Raw genomic sequence first — 16,423 nt, 5'->3', positions numbered from 1 at the left:
TAGACCGGGAGGGAGGGACTGCCAAAGCTAGGGCATCTGGGGTGTGAGTCCGGAGGTGGAGGTCTGGAAGTAATAAAGTCAGGAGAGGGGCCAGCTCTGCCTTCTCTGCGTCTAAGCTCACCGTGGCCCACCTCCTGCTCTCAAGAGTGGGTGAAAGATGACCCTCTTTTACCCGATTCAAAGAATAAATGCCAGATTACTGGGGGAAGCTGAAGGGCAGTCAACTTGGCTAACTCTAGGTTGTTCTTCAAAGTACAGCTCCCGGGCATGTCTTCCAGTAAAACTTCCCTGACACACACACACACACCGTTGTGTGCAGGGACACCCCTGTAACTCTCTTTGCACTCTGTGCTAACTTCTAACACCTAACTTTGGTAGGTGCCGACTCCTACCTCAACTGTAATCATATGATCACTTGTCCACTTCCTCGTTGAACTGGACACTCCTTGAGGGAATAGATCATATCTTACTCATTTTAATAAGTCACCTAATGTTTGCCTAACTCACTGATGTGTACAAATTTCATTGAAACTAAATACCAAGACTTGACAAGCATAAGGCAGGATATGTGGTCTTGCTACCCTGCCCTTATTACGAATAGGGGATTGGAGGTACCTCTTCTGTTAAAGTGCTTCTGTGAATTCTCCTTGCATTCTCCTGGCTTCAGGCATGTCACATCTTATACAGATATTTCAGTACTGTCTTTGGCACAGGCAAGGAGACCTTTCCACAGTGATGCGCATGAAATAAAGGTGTCACAAAAATATTTTTGCCTTAAACCAAACACGAGTATATTGTACTAAGTAAATAAAAGTATGATGTAATCATCTTCTACTTTTCCTAACACAACTAGTAGTTGTTTTTACTTTTATAATTAGAAGGTGAACAATGTGTTAAGAATGCCACTGCCTTTTAAATAATCTTTACTAACCATAGTTTTCTATGAGATAAGCACCTTTACTGATTTAACTAATCTATAAAATAAAAATTAGTAAAAATAAGGTATCTAGATTATCACATACTACCCCACCACCCAGAATTAACCATATTACATTACTGTATATCCTCCCAGATTTTTTCCCCCAAAAAATGAGATCATTCTGAACACTGATTTTTAACTGGATTTTTAAAAATTCAGTATGTCGTAGATGTCTTACCATCTTGATAAATACACTTCTAAAGCAGTAATGTTTAGTGTCTGTATATGAATCTATACATGTATAGTAAAATTATAATAAAAAACAAAGGAAAATAAACACGAAAGTCAGAATAGTGGGTGTTTTTACAGGGGGGAGATTGGATCTGTGAAGAGTCTAGCCATGATTTTAAAGACATAAATATTTTTCATTATTTTTTTACATGATATATATTTTATATAGAAAATTTATATACATATACTATTTCATAGTATAGATATACAAAACTTTATTCACAATCTTCTTCCAATAAGCATTTATATTGTTCCAATCTTTCACTAAATAACATTCCGATGAATATTCTTACACTAAAAGTTACAAAAGCTTTTCTTTTTATCCTAAGATAAAGTTCTAGAAACTGAATTGCTGAGTCAAATAGTTTGCACAATTTTAAGACCATTAACACACATTGCTGAACTGCCATTCAGAAAGATTATGCCAATTTCAATTCCCACCAGCAACTTGTGAGTGTCCTTTTCTCTCAGCCCTCACCAACACTAAGCATAATTATGGGGGAAAAAAAAAACCAAACCTCTCTTCCAGTGTGGCTAGTGAAAAACTTGTCTTCTATATTTTTTCTAATTTGTATATCTTTAATTACTAGATTAAACCTTTTAAGTTTTGAGCCATTTCTACTTTTTCTTTTATGAATTATTTGTGAATATTCTTTGCTTATTTTTCTGCTAGTGTTATAATTCCTATTGATCTGTAAGAGGTCCTTATGTAATTCAAGATGTCAAACTTCTGTCTTATATTGTGTGAGGCAAAATAATGGCCTCCCAAAAATGTTCATGTCCTAGTCCCTAAGACCTCTAAATATGTTATGTTACATGTCAAAAGGACTTAAGGTTGCAGAGGGAAGTAAGGTTGCTAATCAACGGGCCTTAAAATAAGGAGATTATCCTGGATTATCCAGTGGACTCAAAGTAATCATAGCCATTCTTAAAAGTGGGAGAGAGGGACAGAGGAAGGATCAGTCAGAGAGAGATGTGAAGATGCTGGCTTTGGGGATGGAGGAATGGAGCCACAAACCAAAGAATGTGAGTGGCCTCTAGAGGATGGAAAAGGCAAGGAAACAGATTCTCACCTAGAGCTTCCAGGAGCACAGCCCTGCCAACAGATTGATGTTTTGTCCAGTGAGACCTGTTTAGGGCTTCTGATCTCCAAAACTATAAGGTATTAAATTTGTGTTGTTTCAAACCACCAAGATTGTGGTAACTTATTATAGCAGCAATAGGAAACTGATACCCATGTTGCATATGTTTTTCCAATGTTTAATGTACGGAATATTTACGAAGCTACCAAAGTGCCCCTTGTGACTTGTGCTTTTTAAAATGTATTCACTGTATTATTATATTCTCATCTACACTGAAACAGATGAGATTTGATCAAAAACACAACTGGTCTAGTTTGGCTTCAAATAAATTTTTCTCTGTTTCAAGAAATGTTTATAAAAAACAAGAGGTTGTTTTCTCTTCACCTCTTTTTTCTTCTCTCTTTTTCCTTTCCCTTCTCTTGGAAGTGGGCTGGGGGCTAAGGAGGTTAGAAGGACAAGAAGGAAAGGGCATTTTCAGGGAATAATGAGGTCAGTACACTGGATATATGTGACTGGAATAAAGATAGTGAGAAGAAGAAATGCCTGAAAATATGATTTGGGATCAAATTATAAAGATGTTTATATTCCTTACGGGGTCTTTTGGCATTATCTGAGAGTGAAAAACCATTATAGGCTCTTAGGTAGGCAAATAATGTGTTCAAGCCTGCGAGTTAGTGGTAAAAAATATTTTAAGCATAGAAAATACAGTCCAACTAAATTAAACTAAAATACAGTTCAAAAAAATACAGTGCACTAAAACAAGATATTTCTTTTTTTAAATTAATTTTTATTGGCGTATAGTTGCTTTACAATGTTGTGTTAGTTTCTACTGTACAGCAAAATGAATCAGCTATACCTATACATATATCCCCTCTTTCTTGGATTTCCTTCCCATTTAGGTCACCACAGAGCACTGAGTAGAGTTCCCTGTGCTATACAGTAGGTTCTTATAAGCTATCTATTTTATACATAGTATCAATAGTGTATATATGTCAATCCCAATCTCCCAGTTCCTCCCACCCTCCCTTCCCCCTTGGTGTCCATACATTTGTTCTCTACGTCTGTGTCCCTACTTCTGCTTTGCAAAGAAGATCATCTATACCATTTTTCTAGATTTCACATATATGCGTTAATATATGATATTTGTTTTTCTCTTTCTGATTTACTTCACTCTGTATGACAGTCTCTAGGTCCATCCACATCTCTACAAATGACTCAATTTCGTTCCTTTTTATGGCTGAGTAATATTCCATTGTATATATGTACCACATCTTCTTTATCCATTCCTCTGTCGATGGACATTTAGGTTGCTTCCATATGCTGGCTTTTGTAAATAGTGCTGCAATGAACACTGGGGTGCATGTGTCTTTTTGAATTATGGTTTTCTCTGGATATATGCCAAGTAGTGGGATTGCTGGGTCATATGGTAGTTCTATTTTTAGTTTTTTAAGGAACCCCCATACTGTTCTCCATAGTGGCTGTATCAATTTACATTCCCACCAACAGTGCAAGAGGGTTCCCTTTTTTCCACACCCTCTCCAGCATTTGTTGTTTGTAGATTTTTTGAGAATGGCCATTCTGACTGGTGTGAGGTGTTACCTCATTGTAGTCTTGATTTGCATTTCTCTAATAATCAGTGATGTTGAGCATCTTCTCATGTGTTTGTTAACCATTGATATGTCTTCTTTGGAGAAGTGTCTATTTAGGCCTTCCACCCATTTTTCAGTTGGGTTGTTTGTTTTTCTGATATTGAGCTGCATGAGCTGTTTGTATATTTTGGAGATTAATCCCTTGTCAGTTGCTTCATTTACAAATATTTTCTCCCATTCTGAGGGTTGTCTTTTCATCTTGTTTATAGTTTCCTTTGCTGTGCAAAAGCTTTTAAGTTCCATTAGGTCCCATTTGTTTATTTTTGATTTTATTCTCATTACTCTAGGAGATGTGTCAAAAGAGATCTTGCGGCTATTTATGTCAAAGAGTGTTCTGCCTATGTTTTCCTCTAAGAGTTTTATGGTGTCTGGTCTTACATTTAGGTCTCGAATCCATTTTGAGTTTATTTTTGTGTATTGTGTTAGGGAGTGTTCTAATTTCATTCTTTTACATGTAGCTGTCCAGTTTCCCAGCACCACTTATTGAAGAGTCTGTCTTTTCTCCATTGTATATTCTTGCCTCCTTTGTCATAGATTAGGTGACCATAGGTGTGTGGGTTTATCTCCGGGCTTTCTATCCTGTTCCATTGATCTATATTTCTGTTTTTGTGCCAGTACCATACTGTCTTGACTACTGCAGCTTTGTAGTACAGTCTGAAGTCAGGGAGCCTGATTCCTCCAGCTTTATTTTTCTTTCTCAAGATTGCTTTGGCTATTCAGGGTCTTTTGTGTTTCCATACAAATTGTAAAATGTTTTGTTCTAGTTCTGTGAAAAATGCCATTTTTGGTTTGATAGGGATTGCATTGAATCTGTAGATTGCTTGGGTAGTATAGTCATTTTCACAATGTTGATTCTTCCAACCCAAGAACATGGTATATCTCTCCATCTGTTTGTGTCATCTTTGATTAACAAGATATTTCTTAAACATTTTTATTTATTATCTCCAGTGGAAATAAATGAAAATGTGTTCAATTAAGGAATCCGTTATAAAAATACGTTATGAAAGGAAAATGTAAAAATTCTTCATCCTTAGCATCTGCAAGTGCCCAAAGATCACAGAATCATAGCACTTTAAAACTGATGTGATTTTTAAGAAAACTAGTAGAGAAGTTGCCTAGTATGTACAACAAAAATGTAAAAATATTAATTCATGCTTTTTTAACATGACAGAGAACATCTTTTCTTTTTTTTTTTCTTTCATTCAAACAGGAGTCTTGTCATCTTCAAGAAGACACTGGTAGAAAAGAATAACTGACAAGGATAGAAAATGAAGAATTTGTGATTCTCAATAAAATAACATATTGAAACTAAATCAGTACTTCAGTTCTAAAAATTGCTGCTAAGCAGCCTAACAAAGGCTGGGGGGCATATAGGAGAGCTGAGAAATATGCCTCCCACCCCAACAGGCAAGGTGTTTCCTCAAGTGCTAGGCAGCAATACACCAAAGATTGGAAGTTGGGGCAGTAGAGTTGAAGGAGTTATCCTAAAGGCATCTTAAACATAAGTATGGGGGCGGGACAGGTGAGCTAAGGGAAGCCTAGTCCCTCCAAGTGCACTAGGCTTCACCAGCTGCCCACTGAAAACTGGGTGCAGGCAAAGAGAAGTATCCCAAGTTGCAGAAAAGGTGGGCCGTGCTAGAGAGAAAATATAACTCCCAGTAACACAAAGCTTGGTTGACAGCCAAGCTATAAAGTAGGGAGAGCTCTTTCATGATTTGAAAAAAGGTGCCTGCATTATAAAGTATAAAGAGATCTCTGAAATCTCACTGATGCTAAAACATCAAACTCTGCTAAACAGAAGACCTTAATCCTGCCCTCAAGGTATGTTTAAGCAGTAATGAATTGAATCCTATTAAAGTTGTAACAAAATTCAGATGCAGCTTAACAACAAATTAGATTGACCAAGTCTCTGACTCTGGCAATTATACAGAAGGAGCATGCTCTTTTCCGCAGGTAAATATTAATTACTTTGGGCTCCATTGTTCTTTCATATACAATGCTCAGCATAAAATATAAAAATAGCAAGAAAGACTAAGATGCAGAAAAATGTAACCCACAGTCAACAGAAGCAGACACAGCGAGTGGGTAGATGTTGAAAATAACAGACAGGCACATTAAAACAGCTACATTAAATTTGTGAAAAGAGTGGACAATACGCATCAACAATTGGGAAATTCAGAAGAATGGAAACTTTAAAAGATCCAAATGGAAATGCTAAAAATAAAAAATTCAGTGTCCCAAAATAGAGAATTAACTTGGTTAACATTAGAATGGACACAGGAAAATAGTGGAGCCCCTCCACCCCCCAAAATCAGTAGTACTACAGCAGATTAGAACAGCATTAACCAACTTGACCTAATCAATATTATAGAACTTACATTATTTTTCAAGAGCACACAGAACATTGACCAAGATAGATCATATGCTAGGCCATAAAATGTCTCAATCAATTTCAAAGGGTTGACACCATACAGAGTATGGTATCTGGTCACAAAAGATAAACTAGAATTCAATAGTAATGAGATATTTAGAATATCTCCAAATATTTGGAAATTAAACAGGACACTTATAAAGAACCCATGGTCAAAAAAAAATCACAAGGGAAATTGGAAAATAATTTGAACTGAGTGAAAACACATCATAATTTGTAAGATGCACCTAAAGTAAAAAAGGGAAATTTATAGCTTTTAAACAAAAATGATTTAAGATCAACTATTTAAGCTTCCATCTTGAAAAGCCAAAAGAAAAAAAGAGAGAGAACACATTAAAGTCAAATTAAATAGAAAAAAGGAAACAATAAGAAGAATAGAAATACATGAACAGAAAATAGAAAAATAAAGAAAATCAACAGTCAAAAGGTGGTTCTTTGATATAAATTAATAAAATTGATAAACATATAGCAAGACTAATCAAAAAAATAAGAAAAAAGTGCAAATTACTGATATCAGGCATAAAAGAGGCACATCATTAGCAATCTTCCAGATATTAAAAGGATGATAAAGGGGATGTTTTAGATAAATTTATACCAATAAATTTGCAATTTAGAGAGAATAAACTAATTCCTTGAAAAGTATACAGCAAAGTTGATATAAGAAAAGCTGAAATACTTAAAGAACACTAAATTAACCCTTCATTAAGAAGAGAGGGTTAATGTCTAAGATATGTAAAAGAAGTCAGACAACTCAACAGCAAAAGAAGGCAAAACAAAACCAAAAAAATACAGTTAAAAAATAGGCAGAGGAATTGAATAGACATTTTTCCAAAGAAATATACAAATGGCCAACAGGTACAAGAAAATGTGCTCAGCATCACTAATCAACAAGGAAATGCCAATCAAAACTACAATGAGATATCACCTCAGTCCTGTTAAAATGGCTATCATCAGACATATAAGAGATGAGAAGTGTTGATGAGGATGTGGAGAAAAGAGAATCCCTGTGCACTGTTGGTGGGAATGTAAACTGGTACAGCTACTGTGGAAAACAGTATGAAGGTTCCTCAAAAAATTAGAACTACCATATGATATATATCCAAAAGAAACAAAATCACTATCTTGTAAAGATATCTCTACCCCCATGTTCATTGCAGCAGTGTTTACAATAGCCAAGACAGGAAAACAACCTAAGTGTCCACCAAGAGATGAATGGATAAAGAAAATGTGGTATATATACACATGGAATATTATTCAGCCATAAAAAAGAAGGAAATCCTGCCACTTGCAACAATTTGAATGAACTTTGAGGGCATTATGCTAAGTGAAATAAGTCTGACAAAGAAAGACAAACACTGTACAATTTCACATATACATGGAACCCCTCCCCCCCCCAAACTCAAAGAATCAGAAAACAGATTGAGGTGCCAGAAATAGAGCATGGGGGGGGGGGGTAAAATGGGTGAAAGGAGTCAAAATTTTAAAAAAAAGAAAGAAAGAAATCCAGGCCAAGATGGTTTCTCTAGTAAATCCTATCATTTAAGGAAAAAATAATATTTCTATTACACATTGTCTTTCAGAAAATAAAGGAGGAGGAAACAACTTCCCAAGTAGTTTTATGAGTCAACATAACCTGAATAACAAGACCTAACAAAGACATTACAAGAAAATTCCAAACAAATGTCTTCCATGAACATAGATACAAAATCCCTAACAAAGATCGGCAAATTAAATATTTTGATATATAAAAAGGACATTGTAATGGAGGTTTTAGCCAGAGCACCTAGACAAGAAAGAAACAAAACACATAAAGATTGGAAAGAAAAAAGTAAAACTATTTCTATTCAGTTATGGCACAATCTTATGTACATAAAACCTTAAGTATTTCACTAACAAACTATTGGAACTAATAAACAAGTTCAGCAACTTTGCAGCCTACAAGATAAATGCAAATGCAAATACAGGATATAAAATCAAAGACAAAGAATCTAGAATAGCCAAAACAATCTTGAAAAAAGGAATAATAAAGTTGGGCAACTTGTTCTACAGGATTTCAAAACCTATTATAGAACTGTAGTAATCAAGATAGTGTAGTATTGCCATAAGGAAAGACATGTAGATCTAGACAAAATAGACTAGAGAGCCCAAAAATAGACACACAGAGTGCACTGATTTCTCAACAAGGGCACCAATGCAATTCTTTGGGGAAAGAAAGTTCACAAATGATATTAGAACAACTAGATATCCTTATGAAAATTAAATAAATAAATCTCAAACTCCTACATCACTCCATATATAAAAAGTATTTCAAGATGAATTATTCACCTAAAATAAAAGCTAAGACAATAAAGTGTCTAGAAGAAATAGAAATATATCTTCACACCCTTGGAGCAGGTAAAGATTTCTTAGAACACACAAAGCAAGAAACAGAAAAGAAAATGTGAAAAATTACACTTCAATAAAAAGAAGTTCTGTACATTAAAACACATCATTAAGAAAATAAACAATCAAGCTTCCGACTGGGGGAAAATATTTACAATACGTATGTCTAACTAAGGACTTGTATTCATAATATATGAAGATCTTCTACAAATCAATAATAACAAAATCTACTCAATAAACATGCACAAAAAACTTAAACACTTTACAAAAAAGATATATGTCTGTCCAAAATGAACATGAAAAGGTGTTCAAAATCATTCCTCATCAGAGAAATAAAAATTAAAACCACCATGAGATACATGTCCACACTCACTAGAATGCCTAAAATCAAAAAGGCTGCAAATACAACATACATACAACATACATCAAATCTATGATCCATTCCTAGGTATCTATCTAAAAGAAGTAAAACCATACATTCACAGAAAGACTTGTACGTAAATGTTCATAGAACTCTTGTTCAAAATAGCCAAAAACTAAAAACAACTGAAATGTCCATCAATGGAAGATGGATAAACAAAGCATGGTGCATCCATACATGGACTATTACTTGGCAGTTAAAAGGCAAATCTACAGATACATAAAACTTCATGGATGAATCTCAAAAACATTATGATGAACAACAAAAGCTCTGTGCATTTTATTGTGTATAAATTATGTCATGTCTCAATAAAAACTTAAGTTTATAAGACAAACTAAAAATTGCTACTGGTACAAAACAAATTATCTAACTCTACACAGCACAGGAATGAACAAAATATAATATCTTTGACCTGAGATGCAAAAAAAGAGGACAGCGAGAAAGTGCTCACAATATGATTAAGTGGAAGCATTTTCATACATATAATATGTATAATCATTTAAATATGTGTGCTTTAAACTTTAAAGGAAAAGACAGCAAGGAAAGAAATCATGTTATAGTTTACAAATCCTAGGATTTGTTCTAAAGTCATCTGTCTTTTTTTTTTTTTTTTTTTTTTTAGCTCCCTGGCATCTGAACTCCCTTCCTATGCCTGTGAAATTGCTGCCTTCTGCTGCAGAAGCCCCAAAGCCAGATACCAACTTTAATAAGCTCCATTCCCTTGCGGGGAGGGCACATGAACAGCCTGGATACTGGCAGTGGGAATTCACACTAGCAGCCATGGCAGTAACTTCGGGAATCCAGTCACAACTATAGCAGGAGGGTCATCTAGTAGCCAGTGTCAGCAGTGGCCAGTGCCAATGCCAGGTGACTAAGAGGGGCAAACCGTTCCTCTGGTGTTCGGTAGTAGTGGAAACGGCATCCTCACCAGCATCCTTCTGCAGCACGATTTTAGCTTCAAAGCGACACGCTTTGCTTTGTCCTGCCCATTTTTCTAGCGTTAACTCCAGTGTTCCAAATGATTCTGTGAACCTACTCAGTACCCTTTCAACAAATTCCTTTTCCACAGAAGTCATCCAGAGTTAAGAACTCTGATGGAAAAATAAAATAATAAAAGCACTCTAATACAGAATACGAAATAATACTTCTTCCAGTTAACAAAATTTTACAAATAAGTAGAAGTTATTTGGTCTTTTTTTTTTTTTTAAATTATTTAATTATTTATTTATTTATTTTTGGCTGTGTTGGGTCTTCGTTTCTGTGCGAGGGCTTTCTCTAGTTGCGGCAAGCGGGGGCCACTCCTCATCGCGGTGCGTGGGTCTCTCACTATCGTGGCCTCTTTTGTTGCGGAGCACAGGCTCCAGACGCGCAGGCTCAGTAGCTGTGGCTCATGGGCCCAGCCGCTCTGCGGCATGTGGGATCTTCCCAGACCAGGGCTCGAACCCGCGCCCCCTGCATTGGCAGGCAGATTCTTAACCACTGCGCCACCAGGGAAGCCCCTATTTGGTCTTTTTTTTTTTTTTTTTTTAAGTCATTGAAAGTAACTTTTTTTTAAACACCTTGGATTCCTCTCATACTTTCAAAGAAAAGTGTTTTTCACAATTAACGTTGTTTTAAAAGGGGAGACATTTTCAAAATATCCACCGGAAAAAAAATAGACGTCTCCATAATTTACACAATGGATAGCTGAGGTTCCAAAGGAATACCTTAAAATTAAGAAACTGTTAAATAGAAAAAAACACTCTCATAGCTAACATATCTGTGACTGATGTGCTCAAGGGATAGGTTTGGGGACATGCCTATCAGCCTTTGTGTCACCCTCAAAGCTTGGGAACATGCTAAACATCTTACCTTTCCTTATCAATTGTGAATTGATCAACCATCAATTTTGCTGAGTTTATTTTATATCTACGCAAAATTTCCACATACATAAACTCTTTAGGTAATGAGTTTCATAAATTTACTGTTTGCTATGTGAATTAGTACTGTTATTTTTTGGTTCCATTATTCTTGTACTATAGGATTTTATACATAAATCTATGTTCTCTGTAAAACATCTTTTGAAGAAATAATGTATAGACTCAGATAATTTTTCCTATCAAGATTTTTTAAAAAATTTGTATCTATCTTCATCAGTCCAAGCAAAATCCTTTCTTTGTTGTGGTTCTTTTTATTTTTGCCCATTGTTCCTCCGCATCGTCCACTCCTAGGCTCATAGCCCTTCCTCATTGGCACCCACTCTGTGTTTAAAATACAGAGTGGTTTTATGTAGAAGATGTACACATTACCTAAATTGTAATGTGACATGAATTTCATTGTTTCTTACCTTGCCCTCCTGAAGCTGACACTTAGTGGAGATAAAAGACAAGTTCACATATAAAATAAGACAATAATTTCAGGCAATTGTAAATGTAATAAAGGAAATAAACAGGGTGATGCAGTAGTGATCAAGTTACTTTATAAAGGTAATCCCTTCTGAGAATATGTTATTTGATCTGAGACCTGAAGCATGTAAAAGATACCGCTGTGAAGAGCATCCAGACAAAGAAAGCACAGGCTCTGAAACAAGAACAAGCTTGACATGAGACAAATGGAAGAGGCAACTGCTGTGTCTGGAGCACAGTGAGCCAGAGAAACCTGGTCACAGATGAGGCAGGAAAGAGGCACGGACTGGGTCAGAATGACAAAAAAAAAATCAGGGAAATTAGTTAAGAGATCATCTTACTCCATGTGAGATATGATGGTTTGGAGAAGGGCAGTAGGACTGGAGATAGAAGCATGTGGTGCCAGAGCAGCCTGGAGACAAAAGGGTTTCAAAGATTTTAAAAAACGAGGTTGTAGTCAATCATTTCAGATGTTGCGGTGCTTAGTTGTATGAGGACAGGAAAAGGCATATTGGATTTGGCAACTTGGAAGTTGTCAGTGACAGAGGTAGATTGGAGGTCATTGAAGAATGAATGGAAGTTTTTCATTATTAGATTTGACCCTCATTCTCTTCTGGTAACATCCAAACTCCTATGAAAATGACAGTAAAGATATAGAGAAAATTCATAAATTCATAGGAAGAAAGAGAAGAGTTTCAGTGACAAAATTTCAGAGTTTGGAAAGCAAACCAATTAGTAGTGAGTGTCAACAGAATGAAGGAAGGTTAATTCAAAGCTAGCAGTGGAGAAAACAGAGCAGTAATCCATTTTACACTGCAAGTCCATTGAAATAATAAAGAACTGGTGGTACTAGGTGCCTCTGGAAGTGAGGGAGAAAATAGAGTCGAAAGAGGAGGACTAGCTAAAAGTCTATTTGCCGGACATTTAGACCCCTAGTTCCTCTCCTGTACTCAAGCGGAAGCTGAGAGATTCACTCATTGGAGAGGGTAAAACAGAGAGGGTATCTAGAACAGGTAACATAACACAAAGCACAGTTGAGGACAGGAGTCTTATATTGAAAACATACCCCCAGTCTTCTTCTCCCAACGACATTTGGGTCTATACCCTCCAGGAAGGTGACTGGAAGATTCTTCTCTGGGGATCTAACCAGCCATTTTGTTTCTCAGACCAAGAGTCCCAATAACGTCATCTACTACGAAAGACCACAATCAACAAGCCCTCCCCATACTACAAAGTTTTCTAATAAGTATTCAGTGATTCTCTGTTAAAGATAAACAGACAATAAAGAATCACCAGACATTTAAGGCAAGTATCCATTGTGAAATGCAGAAAGTAAAACAATATGGGAAAAATGTAGCTCAGAGGAAACAGTCAATACAGTAGATGAAAACACAAAAATTTTCAAATTCCATTAATATTCTTAGCAAAATAAAAGAAAAATTGCATTCATGAAATAACAGAATGGTATACAAGAAGCATTAAATAAATAAGAATATGAACTGGTTTACAAGAATTATGCAACAAGTTTCCTGCATAACCACACTATTTCGTTTTGCTTTCTTTAAGGTCAATTGTGAAGCAATTGGATTTTTGCTTTCTCTTTTCTAATTCTTATCTACACATAACTTAGGAGCGTTTTTAAAAATAATTTGACTGTTTTCTAGCTTCTTCAAAGCACCCAACCTTATTTTCTCAGAAATAGTAGCTCCTATCTTTTTGAACTTATATTTTGATGGTTCACATAGTATTTAATTAAGTTGTCTATCAACAGTAAGGCCAATTCTCTGTCAATACGGGGACTTAAAAGTTCATTACCAACAGCTGTAGTAATAAGCAATTTTAGTTTACTGCTTATTTTCTGCTGTGGTTAATTGTGTGGTCACGTCACGGCTTTACACCCATAAGGTTTACCTGAGTAGGTTTGGTCCTCTGGAATGAAGGCAACATACCAGGTCTTCTGCAGCCACTAGACCATTTCCCAGGTAGCTTCAAATTGAACAAGAGTTCCACAGTTTCACACTTGAGCGCATTCAAATCTCTCAGGTAGATGGCAACCAGATTCCATAAATAACTTCCTGCTAGCACTGTTTCAAAATTCAGATTTTAAAAGATACTACCTTCTACGTGAAGGGCAAATTCTTAACGAAATGAATTATATGACACTTGAGCAACAGCCTGAGGCTCCCAAATCAGGTAAAAAGGATTCTCCCTGTGAATGCATATAATGAAGACATAATAAAATCAACCTAATCTATATAGATTTTGGTTGGATCTTAACATGACGATACATGACTAATACACAGAAGGAGCTCAGATTTGTTTTTTGGTTGTTTTTTTAAATATGCTTGACTTAAGCTCATAATTTATAAAATACCTTTGGGGATTTGTTTTGTTTTGTGAGATACAATGAACTCTAAGAGCAATATTTGCTCCTGGATGTTCACTCTAGAGTTAATGAATTGAGAAACAGAAATTATACATGTATGTGGGCTCTAGTGTATATTTCAGAATACATATTAGTATTAGAAAAAGTAATAAAGAAATACCTTTACTTACTAAAGAAATATTCAATATGAATAGTGAACTGTCATTTGCATCATAAAATATAACATCATAATGTCACTCACTGTGCTATTTCAAAATTATTTGTCTTTCTGCTCCATAAGACCTAAGCTCGAAGGCAATACTAGTCTTACTATGCCTACCATAACTTCTGGCACAAAGTTAGACACACAATAAATATCAGTTGAATTAAAATAAAAGTTGGCACTGTAATAAATTAAAGAGTGCAGAGTTTTTTTTAATGTAAGTTCAAAGTACAAACAATGAGAAGATGGAGCCAATAATTTAAAAATATTTTCTTATGTACAACTGAAGACAGGTTTAAAACATAAAGTCAATCATACATTACTTCTTCAATAAGAATAGATCTATATATAAAATGACCAAAAATTGTTAAATCTTCTCAGTAAGCATCACATTTAAAAAAAATTACTCTCTCATATGCTTAAGGAAAGTTATCAGAAATTGGTACAAAATTTTCTAAATATCTAACACAGAATCTTCTCCATTCCCCATTTTTTTATGCCATTACTATTAAATGTTTTTTCCCTTCAGAAATATCTGATGACTGCAGTTGGTGCTTAGAAATTCAGGATACAAAATTCATGCTTCCCCTAGCTATTATTAATTATATATTTTATCCAAAAAATTAAAAAAACTTAAATAGTTACAATAGTGATAAGAATTTGTTTTATTGTGTTTTCCATAGATAGTAATAAGGTTTTTTGGTGAAAAAATTCATTACAAAGACAATCTATAATTGAATCAGTAACAAAAAAATTTTTGCTTTAAATGAGTCAAGTATTCTGCATTTGAAATTCAATTTCATAAACATTCAAGATTAGTGAATTTTGATAGGAAAAAAGACTAACAGAAAGGAAAAAGACACCTTTTTAACAGATAGCGACTTAGAGGTTTTTTTAAAATTTCTTTGGGAAAACACACAGTATAGTTATTTTTTTAAGTCTTTTGCTTCAAGTCAAGTGAACTTTAGACTAAGAAATATTTTTAAATTTGCCAAGAAATTGAAGTGTTAAAAATAGTCTTCTCCTTATTCACTTAATTTCATGTTTAAGGAAATATTTGACAGATAAGTTAACAAAATGCAAAAGAAGTTTACCTGCATTTTTATATAATAAATTCTAGCTCTATAAAAAATTTCCTGGTTTTACACAAAGGCCAATTTTTGACCTTCATTGATCCATTTCTATGTAGTTAAAAAAATACAGTATCAAATCTTTCTCCCTCCCCCCAAAAAAACTAGAAGAAAAATTTTAAATTGTGAGTGTGTGAATGTAGCTATGCATATTCTCAAGCGTACCAAGCACACAAACATCACTTTACTTGGAAAATTATTTTCATCATACTGTAAACATCTTTTCCTCTGCATCTGGACATTTCAAAATAGTCTTTGGTATTACTAGCTATTGTGCTTTGAAATGGAAACTTAAGGGACTTCTGTAGCGGTGCTACATAGACATTTTAAGATATAAATAAGAAAAATGCACTTGGAATAAGTTACAGTTAGCTGCTTTTGCATAATTTTCAAAAACTACAGTGTATGCCTAGTCACAGTTTTATGAGAAAGAATATCTCCTTTTTCAACTCCTTAATTTTAAGGAACACTTAATCATTTTGGCTAAAAATCCATTTTTGGAGTGGATCTGATGGATTGCATGGCACTAAGCTTGGATGCTCTCCACTTGCTGAAAGGCACATTTTAAAGAATGGATTATATAGAAGTTGGTCCTAGAATAAAAAGAAATACAACAGACATTAAGTTTCAAAACTCAAAGTTAATGGAGAAATATAAAAACACTTTATAACAAATATACACCATTGTTAACTTTTAATCTTTCTAATATCTACTATGTCTGATAAAATCTTGTTGGTTTTTGGTGTAGGCAACATCATTTATGCCACCACTGTTCAATTCACAGAAGGTGTTATATAAATGAGGAGAGGTATGCAGAAAAAGGTCTCAATCAAGTTTTCAAATAAAAAATATTTCATTGATATAATTATAAGTGACAAACTCTAAAAAATCCTGTCATAAAAGTCATCTTATAGTGTTATAGAATTACACAAAACAATATTCAGCTAAGAACTGCTAGTTTCCAGCTAAGCTTTAAAACATAGGTTTAAAAACAGAAAAAAACCTTTCACATATTCTCTCAATTCTAGATTCATGAAAAAGTACTAAAATAGGGAAGGAAGGAATTAATCACTTTAGGTAAGAAAAAATAATTATTTTTCTCTTCTCTGCCAGGAAAACAAAAGTATGACTGTCACAAGAAGCATC

General features: G+C 34.7%; 1 protein-coding gene across 5 annotated transcripts in view; it reads right to left on the bottom strand.

The window, feature by feature from the left end:
• Positions 1-14,503: 14,503 nt before the first annotated feature.
• Positions 14,504-16,423, bottom strand: part of GALNT3 (polypeptide N-acetylgalactosaminyltransferase 3) — a 45,114-nt gene continuing 43,194 nt past the window's right edge. For all 5 annotated transcript variants that reach the window (XM_068544966.1, XM_068544962.1, XM_068544963.1 and 2 more), the window contains one exon: positions 14,504-15,870. In XM_068544966.1, the coding sequence (XP_068401067.1) occupies positions 15,748-15,870 (123 nt within the window). In that variant the 3' untranslated portion in view covers positions 14,504-15,747. The remainder of the gene's footprint in view (positions 15,871-16,423) is intronic.

This window comes from Eschrichtius robustus, chromosome 5 (assembly GCF_028021215.1).
Source record: "Eschrichtius robustus isolate mEscRob2 chromosome 5, mEscRob2.pri, whole genome shotgun sequence".
Classification (NCBI taxonomy): Eukaryota; Metazoa; Chordata; class Mammalia; order Artiodactyla; family Eschrichtiidae; genus Eschrichtius; species Eschrichtius robustus.
This window is presented reverse-complemented; position numbering and strand designations above follow the sequence as displayed.